The sequence below is a fragment of the Corticium candelabrum genome, chromosome 5, assembly GCF_963422355.1.
Source record: "Corticium candelabrum chromosome 5, ooCorCand1.1, whole genome shotgun sequence".
NCBI classification, from domain to species: Eukaryota; Metazoa; Porifera; class Homoscleromorpha; order Homosclerophorida; family Plakinidae; genus Corticium; species Corticium candelabrum.
Genome location: NC_085089.1, coordinates 1383187 through 1407270, shown reverse-complemented (window position 1 = coordinate 1407270; position 24084 = coordinate 1383187). Strand labels below are relative to the sequence as shown.

The window sequence follows — 24084 nt, the reverse complement described above, 5'->3', positions numbered from 1 at the left end:
ATCATGTTCTCCTTACTGCCATTGTTAACAGATCAATGTTGTTATAGCAAGAAAACTTTAAGAAATTTGGAGTTTTAATAGCGATGGCAATTGTTCAAGATGGCATGGGCTGTCCTTGTCCTGTCTTTGCACCTTGTGTTTATAGCTACTTATGTGGCAAAACACTAACTGAAATCAAACCAGACATTATGGACATCCCTGATCGAGACGTCTGTTCAATTGCTAAGCAGGTGCTGTTGTGGTTGTTCACATTTTACTTGTTGTTTGCAATGACAGTTCTACAGATTACAGATGCCAATGGCGCTGCAAAAGCTCATGGATGCAGGCTACACGAAGCCTCTTCTTCATATCTATAAGCAGGATATGCTGTCTGCATTAGCAGTTCGTTTTGCTTACTCAGTGTAAAAGCTGAGTTAGATCAATTGCGTGAAGGACTGGAAACTCTTCATGTGCTGTCAGCAATGATGAAGCACCCTCATGTGTTTCAATGTCTTTTGTTGTAGAACACAACCCTCTGACTGCAGGTACATGCAGTACTGCATTAATATATGTACCTGTTTTTCTTCCCAGTTTTTTAGAACAAATCATAAATTATTTAATTGTGCTTATATATAGTTGTGCTCAAGAGTTTGTTAAAAGAGAAGCATTTTTCTGAAAAGGGGTCAAATTCCAGGAGAGAAGAAGAAGCAAGTTACATCTATTTTTGTCACTATCTTGAAGATTTGGAAGGTTTAGTTGTTTGTATTGACTCTGTCTATAATATGACAATTAATTAACTGTCTATGGTATATATACTTGTAGGTGGTGTTGTTGAGAATCTTACTATTGCGGACTTGCTAGTGTTTTTCACATCATGTGAAAACATTCCTGTTATGGGCTTTGAACCTACGCCCAGCTTACACTTTAACTGCATGGACATCTACCCCACAGTATCAACTTGTGGACATGAATTGGTCGTACCAACTAAATACTGTGGAGATGAAGCCAAATTCAAACAGGCCATGACTGCTGGTTTGTTGTTTTATGGAGGCTATGGAAAGAAGTGACTTCTATGATTGATACAGATCTAGCACAGCAGTCGTTTTCTTTTAGCATGCATACAGATCCACAAGTATCAGAAGCAGGTGCAGGAGTGAACAATTAAATATCAATTAAAGTGTAGTAATTAGGTATTAAAGGCTTTGAAGTGTCAAGTGTAGTAATTAGTTGAAGTACTGGCTAGTTATAATTATTAGACTTTGTAGGATGAAATAATATGGTTGGTGGAGTTTGTGACCACTGTATATTTCTATTCTTGCCACTGCTCATGCTTAATTAATGAATATATAATTTTAGCTATACCATAGGTAGACGGCTCTGCACTTGGCACTAGCCTCTCTCGTGCTCACTGTGCGACGTCACGTGTTGCTCGCACGTGAGAGGAGGTGCTTGACGGGAACTCGTGAAGTCGCACATTGAGCAAATCTTGTCTTGCGAGACTAGTTGTGCACAGTAGATCATGACCGTCTCAAGAGAGGAAACAGCCGAGGAGCTTCGTCGCCTTATCAGAGGACTGCTGAATAACGCCCAACGGCAAATCATGTCCTTTCAGCTAGATTCTAGCACGCTTGCTGATGTCAGCCTTTTCTGTGACAGTCTGTGCACACACACACACACACACACACACACACACACACACACACACACACACACACATATATATATATATGAATCGATTGGCCGCACTAGAGATAAATTCTGACATACGAAATGCTCTTGTGTATGTTCGTGAAACCGCAAGATATTTGGAGCAAGCGAGAGCTTCATCGAGTTCCGGAGTCGATGATTCGTATCAGGCAACCACCCTACAATCAACTAGTGGTAGACCAAGGTTTTGTGTAACCTCGATCTGAGCAGCTACAATTCCAATCATCGCCAAAATGTTAGGGGTTTCCGTAAGAACAGTTAGAAGGAGAATGACAGACTTTGGTCTTAGTTCACGTGCAAGATTTTCAGACATTTCAGATAGTGATCTTGATGCAGTTGTGAAAGAGCTAAAGGAACAGTATCCTCATTGCGGATACCGAATTTTGGACGGACTTCTCAAGGCCAAGGGGATTCTTGTCCAACAAATTCAAGTTAGGGAAGCTGTACTCAGGTGTGATCCTGAAGGTGTTGCAGCTCGTTGGCTATGTCTTTCTCATCCAAGATGCTCTTACTCCGTCTCTGGCCCCTTGGCGTTGTGGCATATTGATGGAAATCATAAATTGATAAGGTATATACGCATAGCTGCATGCTATATACCTACACCCTGCAGACTAAACGGTAGCATGCAGCAGTAACCATGCAATATATTACTGTGTGAAATTGTGATTGTATGCAGTCTACTGTTGGATTAATTCTTCAATAGGTGGAGACTTGTTATTCATGGAGGTATCGATGGTTATTCCAGAGTTCCTGTATTTCTATATTGTTCAGATAACAATAGAGCAGACACCGTTTTGAATTTGTTCATTGGAGCTGTTAATCAGTATGGTCTGCCATCAAGAGTTCGATCTGATCATGGCGGCGAGAACATTGCAGTTGCTCGATACATGTTGAGTCATCCTTCTCGAGGTTTGAATCGAGTTAGCGTGCTAGTCCGAAAAGTGTCCACAACCAGAGAATTGAAAGGATGTGGCGAGATCTCTTTCTGGGAGTCACAGGATTGTACTACGACATATTTTCACACTTGGAAAATTGTAGGGTTCTTGATCCTAGTAATGACACTCACATTTTTTGCCTCCACTTTGTACATCTGCCGAGAACAAACAAGCACATTGAAACATGGCGGCAAGCATGGGTTCAGCATGTACTCAGTGGTGCTAAACGTACACTAAATCAGCTATGGATTGAAGGCCTCACCAGTATGGCAAATTCCAGTCATAGAGTGGCAGTGGAAACATTTCAGGAAGATGTTAGTAGACAGTATAATATGCTACCTTACAGTGTAATTACTCTACTTTGTTCTTTCTCTTTTGCAAATTAAAGGTTGTCACTGACGATTATAGGATTGACTGGAATGACCCAGTACCACACCAAGACGGCCATAATATCAACATTCCTGAAACGTTATGTCCACTTTGCCAGACCAAAAAATTAGGCTTATTGAGACCATTGACCCACTAAGTGAGAGTGACTGTTTTGGAGTAGACATTATTTGCTGACAATAAACTTGTTACAACTTGCCTAAGTACGTAGTTAATTAAAGTTAGTCAAGGCAATACTTGTTATCTATAGATTGTTGTGTGTACAGTGCACAAGCTATAATTTCACGAGCTACAAACTATATACAATGATACTAGACTATGCAGTGATTTTGTTGACTAGGCATACATGTACATACTGGTGTACATGTTTCACAGGTTGCTACACTTGCAAATGTTCAAATATTTGTACTGAACCTGTAATCTTAGCATAATCAAGCTAGAGGTACACTGATGTTCTTCATACACTGATGTTCTTCATGCACTAAACCCCTAGCTAAAGCTACCTCTAAAATAATTAACAGAGGAAACCCCTACCCCTGATGCAAAAACCCCTACCCCTGATGCAAAACCCCCTACCCCGGATGCAAAACCCCCTTCCCCTGATGCAAAAAACCCTACCCCTGATGCAAAACCCCCTACCCCTGATGCAAAAACCCCTACTCCTAATGCAAAAAACCCCTACTGCTAATGCAAAAAACCCCTAATGCAAAAAAAACCCTACCCTGAGGCAAAAAACCCCTACCCCTAATGAAAAAAACCCTACCCTGATGCAAAAACCCTTCCCTAATGCAAAAACCTCTACCCCTGATGCAAATAACCCCTACCCCTAATGCAAAAAAACACCTACCCCTGATGCAAAAAACCTCCCCCCTAATGCAAAAAACCCCTACCCCTAATGCAAAAAAACCCTAATGCATAAAAAACCCTACCCCTAATGCAAAAAAACCCTAATGCAAAAAACCCCTAACCATGATGCAAAAAACCACTAATGCAAAAAACCCCTAATGCAAAAAAACGCCTACCCCTAATGCAAAAAACCCCTAATGCAAAAAACCCCTAACCATGATGCAAAAAACCCCTACCCCTGATGCAAAAATCCCCTAATGCAAAAAACCCCTAATGCAAAAAAAAAACCCTACCCCTAATGCAAAAAAACGCCTACCCCTAATGCAAAAAACCCCTAATGCAAAAAACCCCTAACCATGATGCAAAAAACCCCTACCCCTGATGCAAAAATCCCCTAATGCAAAAAACCCCTAATGCAAAAAAAAAACCCTACCCCTAATGCAAAAAAACCTTACCCCTGATGCAAAAACCCCTACCCCTGATGCAAAAAAAAACCCTAATGCAAAAAAAACCCCTACCCCTGATGCAAAAACCCCTACTGCTAATGCAAAAAACCCCTAATGCAAAAAAAAACCCTACCCCTAATGCAAAAAAACCCTACCCCTGATGCAAAAACCCCTACTGCTAATGCAAAAAAAACCCTAATGCAAAAAAAACCCTACCCTGAGGCAAAAAACCCCTACCCCTGATGCAAAAAAACCCCTAATGCAAAAAAACCTACCCCTAATGCAAAAAACCCCTAATGCAAAAAACCCCTACTCCTGATGCAAAAACCCTACCCTGATGCAAAAACCCCTACCGCTAATGCAAAAACCCCTACCGCTAATGCAAAAACCCCTAATGCAAAAAAACCCCTACCCTGAGGCAAAAAACCCCTACCCCTAATGCAAAAAACCTCTAATGCAAGTAACCCCTACCCCTAATGCAAAAAAACACCTACCCCTGATGCAAAAAAAGCTTTAATGCAAAAAACCCCTACCCCTAATGCAAGAAACCCCTACCCATGATGCAAAAAACCCCTAATGCAAAAAAACCCCTACCCCTGATGCAAAAAACCCCTAATGCAAAAAACCCTAATGCAAAAAACCCTAATGCAAAAAACCCTACCCCTGATGCAAAAAACCCCTACCCCTGATGCAAAAAACCCCTACCCCTGATGCAAAAAGCTTCTACCCCTAATGCAAAAATCCTACCCCTGATGCAAAAAACCCCTACCCCTGATGCAAAAAACCCCTACCCCTGATGCAAAAAGCTTCTACCCCTAATGCAAAAATCCTACCCCTGATGCAAAAAACCCCTACCCCTGATGCAAAAAACCCCTACCCCTGATGCAAAAAACCCCTACCCCTGATGCAAAAAACCCCTACCCCTGATGCAAAAAAAACCCTACTCCTAATGCAAAAACTCCTACCCCTAATGCAAAAACCCCTAATGCAAAAAACCCTACCCCTGATGCAAAAAACCCCTACCCCTAATGCAAAAACTCTACCCCTGATGCAAAAAACCCCTACCCCTAATGCAAAAAACTCTACCCCTGATGCAAAAAACCCCTACCCCTGATGCAAAAAACCTTTACCCCTGATGCAAAAACCCCTAATGCATAAAACCCCTACCCCTAATGCAAAAAACCCCTACCGCTAATGCAAAAAAACCCTAATGCAAAAAAAACCCTACCCTGAGGCAAAAAACCCCTTCCCCTGATGCAAAAAACCCCTACCCCTGATGCAAAAAGCTCCTACCCCTAATGCAAAAATCTAACCCCTGATGCAAAAAAAACCTACCCCTGATGCAAAAAACCCCTACTCCTAATGCAAAAACTCCTAATGCAAAAACTCCTACCCCTAATGCAAAAACCCCTAATGCAAAAAACCCCTACCCCTGATGCAAAAAACCCCTAATGCATAAAACCCCTACCCCTAATGCAAAAAACCTACCCCTGATGCAAAAAACCCCTACCCCTAATGCAAAAAACCTACCCCTGATGCAAAAAAACCCCTACCCCTGATGCAAAAACCCCTACCCCTGATGCAAAAAAAACCTACTCCTAATGCAAAAACTCCTACCCCTAATGCAAAAACCCCTAATGCAAAAAACCCCTACCCCTGATGCAAAAAACCCCTAATGCAAAAAACCCTACCCCTGATGCAAAAAACCCCTACCCCTAATGCAAAAAACCCTACCCCTGATGCCAAAAAAACTCTACCCCTGATGCAAAAAACCCCTACCCCTGATGCAAAAATCCTACCCCTGATGCAAAAAACCCCTACTCCTAATGCAAAACCCCTACTCCTAATGCAAAAACCCCTACCCCTAATGCAAAAATAGCCTAATGCAAAAAAACCCTACCCCTAATGCAAAAAACCCCTACCCCTAATGCAAAAATCCCTACCCCTGATGCAAAAAACCCCTACCCCGAATGCAAAAAACCCCTACCCCTGATGCAAAAAAACCCTACCCGTGATGAGAAAACCCCTACCCGTGATGAAAAAACCCCTACCCCTGATGCATAAAACCCCTACTCCTAATGCAAAAAAAACTCTACCCCTAATGCAAATAACCCTACCCCTAATGCAAAAAACCCTACCCCTAATGCGTGATATCGATTATTCTTATTTTGGCACGTATCACGCGCCATAAACATCACCTATGATACCATCAAACGCATTTTTAGATACTTTCTGCTATAATCTGTACCTATAAAAGCGACCTGTCTCTCCTCCATTTCCGTGTTGTATTGGCTCTATGACAAACGTGTGTGTCAACTGCGGCGCTATGAAGTGGAAAGGAGAAGCATCTGGCATGTGTTGTCTCCCGGGCAAAGCCGGGCATTGAAGCTTGTTTATTTATATATCCGGGGCAGCCAAACCACGTCCGTCATTGTAGATCCAGCCGACTTTGTGTTCTTACTGTACACTCTCAGCTTTTTCGCTAGTAATGGAGGCTACCGAGGTGACTGAACGTAAACAGTTTGCTCCAGATGCTGCCGTTACAAACGAGATTGCGTCTGAACTAGACCATCTATGTCTACCCTTGTCATTTCACGATTATGATGTCTTTTCACGAGTAAGTGAAAGCTTGAAGATGTATGGAGAAGCCGCGGTGAAAGAAAGCGACCTACGAGACGTAAGGTTGGCCATGGAGGAAGCTATTACGCAGTCTGTTGATCACAGGATCGAAAATGCTATTCGAATTGTGCTGGTTGCTCGCTCGTACATTTACGCTTGTCTAGGATTTATGTATGGAACGGGAAAAGGTGGTTTTCCTAACACTAAGAAGGCGTTTGAATTCTACCAGCTCGCAGCTAAGGCGGGTGTAGGCGAGGCACAGTGCAGTGTAGCCTCGTACCCAGGCCCTCTTGCGCGCCCGGAGAAGAGGGCCTGGTACACGTTGTATTCGCATGCGCGCATAAATTAGAAGGAAATCGTGGTAATACATGCACGCATGCGGAACCGACGTTGTTTAGAATCTCGAGCCGATAATGTCGCGCGCAGTGAGACTCAATTTGGCTGAAGGCAGAGCTTCTGGTTTTGATATGGTGTTGCACTACGCTCTAGGCAAGCTTAAGCTGTGTAATGTAGAGCTGAAGGAGCAGCAGCGTGTTGTCGTAGAGTACATCTACAATATTAATGGAAACGACGTCTGCAGCTGGCTTCCTACAGGATACGGTAAATCGCTGTGCTATCAACATACACCGTATAGGGTTGACTGTAAGCTAGAGAAATGTGGTGAAGAAGATTGTGGATATGTCGTCATTGTCGCGATCGTGTCTCCTAAAGTATTGCTGATGATAGAACAAGTCAAAGATTACGCGAACGCGGAGTTTCACTTGACCTTGGGTCTAGATCTAGGGCTTCATCACTACTGAACACGGAAGCTGTTTCACTGTCGATTGCGCGCGACATTATCGGCTCGAGATTCTAAACAACGTCGGTTCCGCATGCGTGCATATATTACCACGATTTCCTTCTAATTTATGCGCGCATGCGAATACAACGTGTACCAGGCCCTCTTCTCCGGGCGCGCAAGAGGGCCTGGGTACGAGGCTAAGTGCAGTGTTGGTGAAATGTATTACTATGGTGTCAACGACAACATCTCCAAAGATCTACAGAGTGCCTATGTTTGGTTTGATCGCGCTATGGCGGATGAAGTGAGTTATAAATCAAACTTTGTGAACAGTGCCATGAATTGGCTCAAACGAAAACCAATGATGTACCTCAAGTGTAAACCTCCTTACCAACTTCACGCAACAAAACAGCTTGCACGAATGAGTCTTCATGAAGTAGACGACACTTCAGAGAATCATAGGACAGACCTTTACAGTGGTATTCGACTTTTGTCGGTGGCTGCTGTAGGTGGATGCGCTGAGGCGCAGCTGTGGCTTGCATCTTATTTCTTGGTGGGGTTGGACGATTTCTGTGATCGGCGAAAATCTCTCTTCTGGTTAAGAAAGTCTCACAAATCCAACGATACTGCAAAACAGGTTAGTCAAGCTGTTGACGTTCAGATGAAAAATATTTTTGCAGAATTCCTAAAGTCTCAGCTATTGTACAGTTGGGTGATAATTGTTTCTTCTTGTAGATATTGAAATACTGTGTAACAGGACGTGAAGGAGATGCAGCAGATAGAGCTCGTCAAATTCTGAAAGATGCAGACCTTCCTATTCCTTCTACTTTGTCTATAGAGTCGTTTACAGTGCGAACACTCGGTGAACTGTCTTACGACTCTCAGCACTTTTTCAAAGAGCGTTCATCCAGGAGAGCACCGCTGGCCGTCCCAGCGTCGGTACTGTCGGAATTTCCGCAATCGCCGACGTGTCAAAGGTTTCTTGGTGCGTCTGATTTAGTGAAAGAAGCCAATAGTATTCCAGTTAGTTGCAACGTAGAGGACAAGAGACAATACCTGCAGTATATTGTCAACGCCTATCTTATGTGTCCACTTGTCTTGCAGTTTGTATCTGTTGACTTCTCTAGGGTTAGTAGTGCTTGCGATGATATTGAAAAGAACTTTCCATCTGTTTGTGAAGATGCACTAATAGGAAGGGAGATTACCAGGACAACTATAATTAGTCCAGAACACGCACAGGAAAGCATTGATTTCGTGTTAGAAGCTATTCGACTGATGAAACTCCGAAACATGAGCGATAAATCGAGTCAGCTCAAGCTAGCTCGTTTACATTGTCTAGCTGGAAACATGCAATGTTTGAGCGGTCAATATGTTAGCGCTCTAGACCATTTCAATCAAGCTGAAGAGATAGGAACGGACGACGTCGCAGCTGTTCTCAATGGCCAAGCATTTTGTTACAGTACCATGGTAGGTCAGTTGGAACAAGCCAAAATCTCTACGTAGAGTACTTTAGAAAGGCGCCCAAGTGCGATGCTGCCTTTGCTCGCAATTGTTATTTCCTTGCTGCAGTATCGCTGGAATTGCAAAACTATCAGGATTTCTGTTATTATTACGAGCAAGGAATAGAACATGAGATGGACAGATTGCCGTTCCAAGCAGCGGTTAATATTCAGGCTAAGCGCTGCTTTTTTGGCTTGTATTTAGCAACTGATACGACAGAAATGTCATTTTGCAACAACTGTTTTAGAATCGAAACGTCACATTTGATATCAACATGTTCCTGTTGCCGTTCAGTTGGCCCCTTTCAGTTGTCCGGTGGTACCGCTTATAAAAAGATAACAAAAACTTTGTTGAAAGTAACACAAAAGCGCCATAAGCCTGCAGGAACAACATTTCCTCCTTTTATCGATTCTTTAAGACAAATAATGGATGTTTTGAAGTCCATTGAAGAGAAGTTCTGCAGAGTAAACAGATTAATCGAAATGACTAAGAAAATTTCGGATTATTGTGGCCATGTTTCCGTGAGATTAAGTTCGAAACAGCTTGCAATTTCTGATGCGGAAACAGTTGCAAACAAATTGTCTGGCATGGAAAGCGGTGAAACTGCGGTGGCCGAAGCCGAAAAACCTCAAGCAGGTTCGTATAACGAAATAGTGGAGATAAAAATTTTTTATTGCCATGCATGTCTTGTATAGAATCGTCTCGAGGAACTGCAACTCATGCAGTAAAAGAAGGAGCAGCAGCAACTTTATTTGCAGCAAATTTGCGCAATCCTCCACACTCTGCATTGAAAGAAGTTCTCTCGACAGCAAAGGACATTGTTCTCAGAGACGACCTTTCAAACGCGGTTACTGGTTCTACTACGTTTGCTGAATCAGGAGCAAGTGGCAGAGTGGCCATCTTTGTCACATGTAAATATATAAATATATTATTAATTGTCGTTACATTCTAGTTGAGTCTGTGCATGTTTACTGTAGATGAAAACGAACAAGATAACAAGGATTTGTTCTATGCTCCTGCTCGTAGTAAGTCGTTTACCGGTCGTATTGACATTCTCGAGAAATTGTGGCAATCTCTGCACTCTAAGGAAGAGATCGCTGAGGAGTCAAGAAGAAGAGGTGATGTCGGTTGTGGTTTGTCTGCAATATCAGGTTTGGGTGGGACTGGCAAAACAAGCGTTGCCGTCGAATATGTATGGATACATAAAGAGTATTACTCTGGCGGTTGTTATTGGTTGTCTGTAGACGATCTAGAAGGAAGTATTAGCGATTTGGCGTGTTACATTGGCGCGCACAAATCGGTCACCTTTGACGGATCCTCGACCGTAAGATATCAGCTTAGCGGCATTATGTCATATCTTTTTGCACTTAAACGTCCGTGGTTATTGATATTAGACAACATGGACCTAACAGAATTGAGCTCTCATCCTTTATTGGAGACAATCGTGTTGGGACCATGGAGACAATCGAACGATTATGGTAATCTTATGGTCACGTCTCGATGCAATGCCGACGTTTTGAGTGAAATTTTCCATATTGACAAACAAACGTCAATACACGTTTTGCATGAATTTATGGAAAGCGAGTCAATAGCGTTTTTAGAACAAAGAACATCGAGCGTCAAGAACGAGATCGAATTCTCCAAAGACCGAGCAGCCATTCTGGCTCGTCGAGTCGGTCATTTACCGCTCGCACTCGAACAAGTAGCAGCTTATCTCATCTTCACGCGCTGCTCGCTCGACGACTACGTTTCTACGTATAAAAAGCAACGTTCAAAGTTACTGAAAAGACGAAAGATTGCAAAACCGTCGGGACAGGACAAAGCGTCGAATCACCGTTTAGCTGTTCATACGACTTGGAAGATAAACTTTGATCGCATCAAGAGGCACGAAGAGTTCGGTCAATGTGCCGACTCGTTCGTTCGTATGTGCGCCTTTCTTGCTCCAGAAAAGATCCCGTATATCCTTATCAAAGCGACCGACGAGGAACTTTTCCAGACCGACTCGACGGCGTTGCGTTCGATTGTCGGTCTCTTGACTGAATTGTCTTTATTTCACGAAGAATATGAGAAAAAAGGATTAAGTGTTCATCGATTAGTACAAGAAGTACTGCAGGAATGTATCAAAGTAAGCGGATGTGAAGAACTTCACGCGACGTTTGAGTCTGCTGTTAATGCCGTTAGTTTGTGTTTGCAACGATGCAAGAAACCGAACTTAATGGAATATTGTTTGAGAGAAAGAGTAGGGGAAGACGAACAGTGGGGAATTCTATCATCTCACGCCTTCGTTTTACAAGAACATATATTCTCTAACGCTCCATTACTCGGTCCATCATTCCGTCGTCTCGTGTGCTACAACGTAGCAGTTTTGTTGGATAACGCTTCTATTTACTGTAACTGCATTGGACGGTTATCCGTTGCTAAATTGCTCGATCGTCAGAAGCTTCGTCTGCTCGACACGATGGACGATAGATTGAGTAAAGATGACGTCATAAGGTTGACATCTACTATTATACCGTTACCGTTAAGAGTTCAACAGAACGTAAGACGAGCGATACGAGACGAAACGATGAGTGGAATAAAATTACAAACGGTCGGTGATATATCGTCGAAACGTAAAGATGGCGACGTCGCGACGGTCAAGTCTAGTCGCGAGGTCCGGAAAGACTCGATCAAAATTTTACGAACTTGCGGTCGTCACGTCGCCGAGGAAGTGGCGAATGAACTGTCGAGCGAATTGTCGAGTCTGTCGTCGACGTGTAGAAAGAACACGATGGAGGAAAGATATTCGCTCGTGAGCTGTAGAGCACGAGCCTATCTGCAGTCTGGCAAGTTGGATGGATGTTATCAAGATGCGACCGAATGCATCAAGTTATTACCCGCTCGTTGCGACGGATACGAGATTTTATCTCAACTGTTTGCACTCATCCAATGCTCGTCGTTACCTTTAGCTCGTTGTGTGGCGTCAGTGGCAATGCACTTGAATGCCGAATCTTGTCGAATGAAGTGGTTTAAGCAAGCCTACCCGAACGTTCCATCCGTTAAGATAACGACGCAGGAAAACCTTCGCTCGATCTTGAATGATCAAAAACGTTATCGAGGATTTACTGTACTTGTAGATAACAAGCAAATAACCGAGTATGGTATGAGTGTGACGGAAAATATCAACTTTGTTTGTTTGCAGCAATGTAGAATGGATATAGACAAAGGAATATTTATTCAAAGTTATTCGTGTTGGGTAAATTTTCAAATGTTTATGAGAAATGGAGGTTTCATCGTTTGTTTCGAGGCACATGCTTCTCTTCTGCACTGTCGCCTTACCTCTACTCGAGCTGGTTATTCTACTATATCAGTGGATGGATCGGTGTATTTGGACAGATGTCACATTGTTGACAGTGATGCGGGAGGATTGAATGTCTGTTCCACCGGTAGTAGAGTTCCAGGTACAGCTGCCGTGTGTTCTTGTCTAGTCAAAGGCAACAAAGCAATAGGATTGGAAGCTCGATATGGAGGTTGTCTTATGTCTATAGGCAACACAGTATGTGAAAATCGCATCGGATATTTGTTGGGACCGCTTCCAGGCGATTGTCTCCTTCAATCTAACATCGTTTTCATGAATGGTCAAGGAATCGAGATTTCTCACACAAACATGGTACGAAACCCATTGTTTAGTGAGGAGAAAGTACGCGACTATATTGCGTCAATGCCATGTCAGCCAGAGTCTGTTCCCGGTGTAGTGATCGAAAGAAACGAGTTGTGTGAGAATTCAACGTACGGAATCTATTTGTTATCTGTTACATCTCGATGTGGAGTCGTGTCGGTTAGGAAAAATCTGATTAATGGTAACATGTACTGGGGATTTGGATCGCTTGACTGTTGCGATCCGCATCCCAACGTTGGTGTCGTTGTGACTGAAAACACAATTCGTAGTAATAAGTGTGGGGGAGTTAGAATAAGATTTAGTGGCATCTCTTCTCACAGAATTACAGATAATGTAATAGAAAACAACTTATTGGCATTCAACGAATCTGAACTGGCTAAGAGCGTTCTAGAGACTTACACGAGTTGCAACATTGTCAGGAACAACAAGAAGACACTTCACTATCCTCAGTCTGAAAGTCAGTGGCAGAAGAATAGTTGCTCACAATGCCATACTACACTAAGACAAGGAAAGCAAAGCATTCAATGCCAACGGTGTTATGCTTCCAACTATTGCAGTAGACCTTGTCTTGAGAAACATTTAGAAAGACACACGTTGTTGTGCGAAATTACTAGAAGTCGTTACAGCGTTACCACTTCTTCGTGGACGTCAGAACCAACTAGAACGGTTAGGAAAACAACAAGAATTGTGAACCCTAGACACAAGCGAGGACCTTCGTTCGCTTCAGTACCTCAGATAGGAGGCCCTCGGTTTGCTGTGAAGCTACAAACGCAAGAAGAGTCCCAGACGTCTTCGTCACCTATTACTATCTATGATCAAACTCACACCATATTTACTGTGATTATGAATACTCAGTTGTATGACTTGATTATGAATTGTGGTGTTGTCGGAGAAAGGTGCGGTACGTCCAAGAAAGTTTTCTGCTGGGCAGTGTTTGAAGATAAAGACAACATTAGAATTTTTTTCCACGAACTTGCTCCTTACACAGACGAATGGTAGCCGTCTATGAAAGCGAACGTAAATATAGTTGTTTTATATCATCACAATTGCGAGTTGATAAACTAACTATAGTTCAGTATTGTTCAGTTTACCAGATGGAAACTTACTGCTAGCTTTATGTACATGTACCATAGCAAGTTGTGTCAGTTGACAGACTCATCGGTTGTCTATTCGTCTTTCTTGCTTTGTCATTAATTAAAAACTGCGGTAGTAGCAAGACCGAGTTTGAACTCCAACAAATACATGCTGCCGTCGCGACTCAAAATGTCTACCGTTCAGTTAAATGGCACATATATACATATATATATATATATATATATATATATATATATATATATATATATATATATATATATATATCTGGTATTACAACGCCAAAAATGCTACCGACGTATTTTCAAGCATGCGTACTTGCAGTTCGTTTAGGCGCCAAGTTTGAAATTGATCAAATGCGTAGCGCTAGCAGTTGCGAGGTTTCATGGCTACGTTCAATATGAAGTCATTAGTGTCTAGACTACAAAGAGAGCTAGCTCGTTTACGTGAACGAGTGACTTGAACTTCGAAGAGAGATCGCAAAGCAGCTGCGAGTTCCCGTGACATCGTGAATACGGTAAGTTGCAAATTGATTTTGTAGAAATGCATGAACAGGCAACAGCGATTATTCAGGAAATGGGCCGGATATGGTAGCTATGAAATATATTGTGTGTTTTTGTAACTTAGTTCTCCGTTGTTGTTTTCTGGAAAAACTATTGAACGGCTACCGTATTTTATAATATGCTAAATTCTTATAATAAAAGTATTTAAATTATAAATAAAAAGTTATGATAAAGAAGAAAAAGCTGAAAAATAAAAATTAACTAGCTAGTACAAAACAGAATGTTGTCTTTCAACACATGGCGTAACTGTCTTCATTGCAGACATTGATCATAATCTGCATTATGAAAGTGACAATGAACTAGAAAAACGCAAGTTCTGTTGTGCCATCAGATATTGATCTCCACAATGCATGCACATCACTGATCATACAAATGCATACTTTATGGCATTACCATCTGTATATTAGACTAGCTGTTACTGTAGCTTGCAGGGATGTAAAATGTTCTGTCATCTTAGTGAATTCAGAGTATGACAATGACATCATTCAACAAACACCACCAGAACATAGCAGAAGTGAATACATTTGTGGCATGCGCTCTAATATCGCTGCGAATGTGTGACTAATATTTGCATGCATGTCTATGAGTTATAACTTAATTTGTATTTGACGTTCATAATAACAAGCAAACTGAATGTGCCATGACTCTAAGAAACACATGTGTGCTAACTTAATTAATTGTATGGTGGTGTGACACGTGGTGGAATGATTATACAGTGAATATTGATAACGTTAACTCCATTGTTTTAGCACAAACAAAGAAGACTCTAACAAGACTTAGCAATCAATCCTCAGGTGGTGTAAAATAGCACTTACCATACATCTTGTATTTTATAATGTACAGTAGCTCGTGGTGATATACATATATCTTTTTTATGTCGATAACGTCAGATGATGAGCTGCAACAGCTATTGCCACCTACACCACCAGATGGTTTTGATACTTTTCTGAAATCCACACATAGCCAAAGTGAGAATTATTTAGATGAGACTTTTTCAAATGTGTACCTAAGTACTCAGTTAGGCTATATATTAAAAGTGTTTGTAGACTCCTTCAGGTACTGGTTTGTGATGTGATGTATACGAGGTGTGAGTGATACTTACAGTTATTGGCATGGTGTCGTTCCAATCTCAAATCTTAATTAATTGTTTGTAGGATTGGCAGAACGTCTACTATACAAGCACCCATCTTCTCATGAGAGAAAGCAAATGGTTTCTAAGTGTAAAGATTGCGACAGGCTACAAGAAAAGGGAACATGCAGTTGGCTAAAGACTGTCAGTGATGGAGAACACAACAGAATTCAAAATTCCTAGTCTTCTCCAGGATTAATCAATCATGATCGAGACGCAGGGACATATACAACCATGATACATATGTTGCTTTTATGTTTTGGGGCGTGGCTGCACAATCTGGTTTTGCGCTATTTATACTGTAATATCTATCTAGCTATCTCAGGGGCGTACGCAGGATTTCTCTAGAGGGGGTTCGTAACTAAGTTGCCGAAAAGTTAAGTGCTGTACTACTTTATAGATTTATATTATTTTTTACAGATAATTTCAATGTATCCAAAATCGGGAGTCTCGTTGTGTCTTCTGCTGTCCCCATATGTAATGGTGCTGTGTAGTTGCGCTCATGCGGCATTGCCTAATTCGAATTCCGCCATTACCTACCGCCTAGAGGGGGTTCGTCCGAACCCCCTCGAACCCCCTCTGCGTACGCCCCTGTATCTAGCTATCTATATGTATATATATTAGATTTATTACACACACACACACACACACACACACACACACACACACACACACACACACACACACACACACACACACACACACACACACACACACACACACACACACACACACACACACACACACTTATTTGGCAAGCTTTCAATATACTCAGCTGCAGCGCGTGTTAGAACGTACAATACACGCGTCTTATTGCTTTAGTCAAGTTATAATCTGACTGCAGCGAGCGCATCTTGCAGTGACAGCAAGCACTCTAGTGTACAGGATGGCGTGACGGGCGAGCCCACATCACATCGCCCCGCCTTATGGGCGGTAGCAATTTATCTTCGCGCGTTTACAATAGTAAGCATTTAACTTTAGTTAATTAATCTGCATGAGATCGCCTACGAAATTTACGAAAGTTAGATGCTTACGAAATTTTGTTGATTTACAGTACTCTATGCATCTTACACACTCCAGAGATAACAGCGCAGTTTGGATTCCCCATCTCAGACTCTTCCCACATAAAACGTCATGAGCTATTCGTGGAGAATAACGCCACTTCCGCAATGAAGACGCACCTTCCATGACATATATATATATATAAAGGAGAGCCGTCTGATGTGTGTGTGTGTGTGTGTGTGTGTGTGTGTGTGTGTGTGTGTGCGTGTGTGTGCGTGCGTGTGTGTGGTGTGTGTGTGCGCGTGCGTGCGTGCGTGCGTGCGAGCGTGTGTGTGTGTGTGTGTGTGTGTGTGTGTGTGTGTGTGTGTGTGTGTGTGTGTGTGTGTGTGTGTGTGTGTGTGTGTGTATCTGTGTGAAATCAGGATAAAAGAAGGGCGAGTCAGCGATCACCGCCGAATTTGGCTCGCGCACGCCGAATCCATAGAGGTCGAAAGTGAAGCTGTCGTCGTCTACGGCAGTTGTCCCGCGACGGAGCGATTTCCAGCCGACGGAACACGCCTCCTCTCGCGTGCAAATATCTCCGTAACGGCGTTTCGGATCTGCACCGAATTTAAACTGGCCGTTCCCGACGTCAGACGGTACGTGCGGAGCGTGTTATTTCTTGCGCATGACGTCAGGAAAGAAAAATATCCGGGTCCTGAAAAAACGCCCACAGTCGTTTGCCCGTCTACGCCCGTCGAAGAGCTGCCGCGTTCGATACACCTGTTCTCCGCAACGCCAGCAACGTCTTCGAAGTGACGACGTTCAGCGAGACCGTGGAAATGACGAGAGTCTGCACGAGTCGTGACTTTGTTATGTACGGGGAACGGATTATCCGGGCGATTGCTGCACGTGACTTTTAGTTCTGCTGCTCGAATATATTTCCGAACGGGATCCGATTCGTGTCGAATAGATGCCAAGTTCGATACACCTGTTCCTCGCAACGGCAGCAATGTCTTTGAAGTAACGCGGCTTCCAAGTCGAAATGGCTTCAACTAATCAATAATCCAATCAACGGGATTTTTGGAAACGGGACACTTCGTTACATTTTCTTTGTCTTCAACGGGATACTAGCTATATAACAATCAGAACGGGATACTATTGCCCGGGATAGAACTCTGATCGAAATTCTTCATGAGAATTCTGTCAGGCTGATAATTCTTCAGAGATACACTTCATAATAAATTAGAACGGGATACTTATGTGCAACAACATATAAATTTGTATACATTGGGATACTCAATTCTTGCTCATTTCTCAGAACATGATATAATTGAACTGGATATCACTCTAATGAGAATTCTATCTGACTGCTAATTTTTCAGAACGGAGTAAAAACTCGTGTGAACTCATGCAACAACAGAAATTTGCATACAACGTTATTCGTCACACTAGTTAACTTTATGAGAATTCTGTCAGGGGCTGCTAATTCTGTGATCATTCACAAAACAATGTGCCTGATTCCAGAAACTTACTATCCACTAGTACTAATATTTAGTCCGCCCGTGCGAAGAACGGGACAGTGAGCTTAAAAACTGTAACTAAAATTATATACACTAGCGAATCTAGAGGGGGTTCCCACGCCCCCCCTAAAATTTTATGTGACGTCATCACGCGGCGATGATCGCGTACCAGCAGTCGGACAGTACGAGTGAGTCGTAGGATACTCCTCTTTTTGTAGCCTACTAGGCGCGAACATCGGACACAATGCGTCCGTTCAGCACATGGAAGAGCGTGCTGAACGGCCTCACATCGTCAGTTGACATCTTTGTTTGGCTGCCCTAGAAAGCCGCCGCTTGAAAGAAGCTAGCCCTTTCAGACTTCAAGTTGCCAAGACATTCAAAAAACGTTGCGAAGGCTTCTTTCTGTAAGATCAAGACATTTCAGACTTGCAGCCAGGAAAAAAGGTGTGGCGGATACGGCTATGTGTGAGCCGCGCCCCCACATCTTCCGGGACGTGAAGGCTGAAAGGGCTAGTTGAAATCAAACCGTAGCTTTTTGGTCCAGCTCGAACACCACCACTTCGTTACTTCCTTGCAATGATAATGTTTCAAAGTAGTTATTTTCCATCTCATAAAAATATATTTTGATGGTCACAACATTCACAATTTCATGAAACCATATATGTATAAGCTTTTTTCGAAAGAAAAGAAAGAGCGGTAACATTTGTCTGTCTAGCGAAAGACATGTAGGCTTGCAAAATCAATTCAAATTGTCCGGTACTGTAGATTCATTAATTAACGCATACTTCCGTTCTATGCTAGAGATGATTAAATAGCTAATTTATATCTGGAGGCGTAGCTGATCCTTAACCTTTGTGACATCACGGAACCTCCATCCAAAAATCCTGAATCCGCCCCTGATATGTACGATTATGTAACTTTCATGGTAATTCCTCCTAAGTTAAATGCGTCTGGGCGAAGCCGAGCAATGTAGCTAGTACATCTATCTTTACATGGTAGCTACAAGAGCTGGCTAGAGTTTAGGACTAGACCGCGGCCCCGTTACTCGGACACCATCATATTCCGGACACGAGTTCTCACTCATCCATTTTTGAACGCAGTCCCTACCACGTCATAAATGTAGGTATCCAAGTTGTGATTGTGCACACGAAAAGAGATCATTGTACCTCTTCTCTGCTTAGAGTGAGATTGAAAACTGTGCGGAGCCTTGCATACCCCGTTCATCGGACAAACGCATCGTCACCGGACAAACGCATCGTTCACCGAAACAGTAGAGTTTAAATTGCACACACGCATCCTTCAGCCTAGTGCAAAATTGCAGAATTGCCGTTGCGTTTTCATGGGGAAGGTCGTGTCTGATGAATGATGGTGGTGTCCGATGAACGGGGTCGCAGAGAAGGATCACGTTTACCCTAGCCTAGCCGTTTCAAGCCTTTGGAAGTCCCACGTGTGGAATCACAGTCTTTACTAATCCTTGTTACTGTGGGCTCTAACAAAGCTCAGTCTTACTTCGTTTACTTCTTGTACGGCTGTCCGATATTGGATGGTGTCCGATAACAGGGATGCCGCTCTAGCATGGACCCGTAGCGACAGACGATGCACCGGTAGCGGTGTTTCTTCTACAGAAATTCAACAACTGCAAGTCAGATGTATGCGTTGGTACACTGATAAGCTAGTCTACAACTTCATACATGGTAGATGCAGCGCCGAATCCAGGAATTTTTGAAAGAGGGGGTTCACCGTTAGCAGTTATTTATAGCATTACTAATTTTCTCTTTTCTAATGAAATTATATGAAATTATTGAACCAGGCCTATTGGAAAAGAGGGGTTTAAACCCCCTTAACTCCCTCTTGATCCGGCCCTGTAGATGTCTGTCTGGATGCAATCGCGCTAGTGCGCGCTCTGTGCTCCACCCATTTTTAGGTTACGTGCAACAAGGAAAAACCCCAAATCGCTTTGTCGTTCAACAGCAGGCTATTTCAAATTGGTAAATGGATAAATGTATGCATAAACGCACGATTTCAAGTTTGCGTGGGTTTGTCTGCGCGTGCGTGGTGAATCGTGAACGGACACCTCTAACCTAGGCTACATACGCTTCTGCGTTGAACCTGGTACGATTCACTGATGGCGCCCAAGCGCGTCCAACAAGGAAGAAGCAGAAGATTCTAATTGCGACAAAGTCATGCAGGTCAACTTTCAAGACAAAGCTCTAGCCTCGCTTTATATCAACAGGTTAGTACCAGACTGCTATGTATGGTGTGGTGTGATGTTGTCCGCCGAAGTACAGGCAGACGAGCCTGTGTAGTTCAGGAGGAAATCTCTAAGTTCCGCCAGTAACGAAATGAACACGGTCAGTCTGGTCAGTGTGCACTCTAGACTAGGAGTCGCGACTCGGTCGAGCGCGACTTCCGGTGAGACGACCTACTAGCTAGAGAACCTTCGCTACACCTAGGGTTAATAAACAAGAGGAACGACTCAAGAACGGCAATACTGTGATGTTATCAGTACTGTATTATACGTTCAGCTTACGCTCACTAGACTCTGGTACTGAAGACTACTAATCAACAGCTGTTCTAGACACATACAAGCCTAATTGTATTATCTAATTAACCAGACACACCTGTGTCTGTTACATCTCCCTCCTTCAAATTTTTAGCAACATTGTCTTAAACATAGTTATCCAGTTTCTTTGGCCTTCTAACTTCTCGCCCGCTGGAGGTCCTGTAGGTTTCCAGGGTTGGTTGTTCTCCCTTGTCGTCGATTGTGCTAGGTCTCCGTTTGTCAGTTTGGCTGCTTGTGTTCACTCTGGGTAAATAATCGTTCAACGCTGGTTCCTGACTTTGATTGAGTGGTGCTCCCGGTGTCGGATGAATATTTCGGCGATTTCTTCTGAGGCTGCGCCCGTTTTGAGTGACAATGTATGATCTGGGTGCAGTGTGCTTCTGAGTTACCACAACGGGTTCCCACTGCTTGTAGCGTTGTATATGAACTACCTCTCCTGCTTCCAGCTCACGCATCGGCTGCGCTTGTCTATCGTAGTAATACTTTTGACGATGTTGTCGTGCCCTTAGATTCTCGGAGATGTTGGTGATATTTCAGGTTGCGACCCATATGAAGTTGGGCTGGAGTCGCTTTTAACTCAGGTATTGGTGTAATCCGGTAATTGAGCAGTGCTAAATATGGGTCCGACCCTTCGTAGTGACATTTGCGCACGAGCTGCTTTTTGGTCTGCACATTCCTTTCCGCTAAACCATTGGTCTGGGGATACTCCGGGCTGGAGGTGGTTATCTTGAAACCCCACTCTTTGAAAAACAAATGTACCTGACGGCTGGCAAATGGCATGTTGTCACAAATGAGTCTGTCCGGTATACCGTGTTGAGCAAATATAGATTTTAGCGCCGTGATGACTGATTTTGCTGTTTTATCAGGTAGGAGTGGTACCTCCACGTTCTTGGAGTAGTAGTCCACTACCATGAGATAATCTCGCCGTTTGAATGTCATAATGTCCGCAGCTATCATTTGCCACGGTCTCTCTGTCAGGTCGTGTTGCTTGAGTGGTTCTTTAGTATTCGACCGCCTAAATCGCAGACAGGTGGTGCACTTGCTGACGTAATCCTCAATCTCCTTGTTCATGTTCGGCCAGTACATTACTGCTCGTGCCCGTTCTTTAGATTTCTTTGCCCCTTGATGACCTTCGAGAATTCTCCTGAGCATTTCTGATCGAAAGATGGTTGGGATTATAACTTTTGTTCCTTTGAATAACATCTGGTCAGCCTCGTGCAACTTTTCTCTGATGGTCCAAAACTGTCTGACTATAGATGGGACTGCCTTGATATTATCCGGCCATCCTAAAAAGATAACGTTTCTGAGAGCTTGCAATTCTTCATCTTGAGCTGTTGCTCTTTGTAGTTCATCTCTTTGAGTTTCACTCATTGGAAGTGAGCTAGTGATTGCGTGAACCATGAATTCTATGTCTGAATTCATCCTGTCATCCGCGTCCGCAGTTGTCGGGAGTTGTGCTCGAGACTGTGCATCTGCTACTGGTATTGCCGTTCCCGATGTATAGCGCACGTCAAACTCATATCGCTGCAGCTGCAGCATCATGCGCTGAAGGCGACCCAAGAGGTTTCTTCATTATTGACTCCAGGGGCTTGTGGTCCGATTCTACCTGAGTCAACTTCCCATAAATGTAGGGATGAAATTTCCTACAAGCAAATGTAATAGCAAGCATTTCCTTTTCTATCTGTGCATAAGCACGTTCAGCTGATTTTAGAGTTCTTGACGCATAGGCTATAGGCTTGTCATTCTGGATGAGGCATGCTCCCAGACCGGACTGTGATGCGTGTGCTTGAATCTTGATCGGCTGAGCCACATTATAGTACGCTAGTAACGGCTGATTGGTAAGAATTGTCTTTACCTTGTCCAGTGCTTTGTTATGCTGCTCTGACCATTGCCAAATGACGTCTTCCTTGAGCAGCTCTCTTAGAGATGCAGTGATATTCGACTCTCCGGGAATGTATGGCGCCAGATACTTGATCATGCCCAGTAGTCGTTGCACACCTTTGCGTTCTTTTGGGGTAGGCATTGCGTTGATAGCTTCCATCTTTGCCGGATCCGGTTGTTGCCCATTTTCTCCAATGAGGTGCCCATATATTTTACTTGCTTGATCTTGTACTGCAGCTTGTCCCGACTGAACTTTACGTTCTTGACTCTTGCCCTCTCCATGACTGCTAGAAGAGCCGTGTCGTGTTCTTGCTCATCTTTTCCTGCAATAATCAAATCATCTGCGATGACGTGGACATTGTCAATATCCCCAAATGTATCGTCATTTCGTTGCTGCAATATCTCGCTGGCCAAAGACAGGCTAAACGGCATGCGTAGAAAGCGCTTCCGCCCCCATGGGGTGCTAAATGTACACAGGTAGCTTGATGGTTCTGACAACTTAACATGCCAGAACGCGTCTCCCATATCCACCACAGTAAATATCTTCTTGCCTGCCAGCTGTGCTTGCACATCTCCAGCTGTGTGGATCGCGTGATGCTCACGTTTGATTGCCTTATTAAGTGGTCTTGGATCTAGACACAGCCTTAATGAGCCATTCTTCCTTTCTGTGACAACTACATTGTGTACCCATTCTGTCGGTCCCTCTACGTCTGCTATTACGCCTTGACTTAGCAATCGACGTATGGCTTGTTCCAGTCTCTGTCTCTTTGCGTAGGGATACTTCCTGGCTGGCTGTATCACGGGTACTGCGTCCTCCTTCAGTTGAATGTGGTAAGATCTTTTGTAGGATCCTAACCCCTTGAAAACATCGTGGTACCTGTTGATCAGACCCTCCTTGCTGCTTGTGCTAGGGTCTTCTTTCTGTCCGTGTGCTGGCTTGAGGCTGCCTATCTTTTTCACTAAGTTCATTTCCTGACACGCCTGACTGCCAACAACAGCGATATTTTCGTCTGTTACGTAGAAAGAAAGACAGTTCGTAGCCTGGATTTGTCGTGACTTGACGGTACACTTTATTGTAGTGATTCCTCTAGGACGAGTCTTGCCACCTCCTATACCCACTAACACTCTCTTTGTCGGTGTCAGCGGTTTCTTAATTGCCTTTGAGCCGCCTGTCGTTCGCAGGATTCTCTGGTAACTTCGATAAGGCAGAACATTTGCCTTGGCTCCGGTATCTAACTTGAAGTTTATTGTAGTCGGCCGTAGTGACAGCTTCTCCGTCCAGTCGTCGTTGACCGCGACTGTCCCAATGGATAAAACATCCATAAGCAAACTGTCATCCGAATCGTCAGTGTCAATTTGGGTATCCGCAGCTTCGCTCAAGCTGTTGACCGCTTTTGACCGCTTGTAGCTGGATTTGGCCCCCTGCTGGCAAACCTTTGACAAGTGATTGCGCTTATGACAATTAGCACAAGTCTTACCATATGCCGGACATTGTCG

General features: G+C 43.4%; 2 protein-coding genes across 2 annotated transcripts; both read left to right on the top strand.

Moving 5' to 3' along the window:
• Positions 1-413: 413 nt before the first annotated feature.
• LOC134180620 (uncharacterized) lies at positions 414-1188 on the top strand. The gene is made up of 3 exons (XM_062647810.1): positions 414-524; positions 616-729; positions 802-1188. The coding sequence occupies exons 1-3, from the start codon at positions 488-490 to the stop codon at positions 1044-1046; spliced, it is 396 nt and encodes a 131-aa protein (XP_062503794.1). The 5' UTR covers positions 414-487; the 3' UTR covers positions 1047-1188.
• A 5600-nt stretch (positions 1189-6788) lies between these two features.
• Positions 6789-14063, top strand: LOC134180633 (uncharacterized). Its single transcript, XM_062647825.1, has 7 exons — positions 6789-7185; positions 7433-7519; positions 7955-8334; positions 8433-9164; positions 9638-9833; positions 9893-10108; positions 10175-14063. The coding sequence occupies exons 1-7, from the start codon at positions 6789-6791 to the stop codon at positions 13852-13854; spliced, it is 5688 nt and encodes a 1895-aa protein (XP_062503809.1). The 3' UTR covers positions 13855-14063.
• The last annotated feature ends 10021 nt before the right edge of the window (positions 14064-24084 follow it).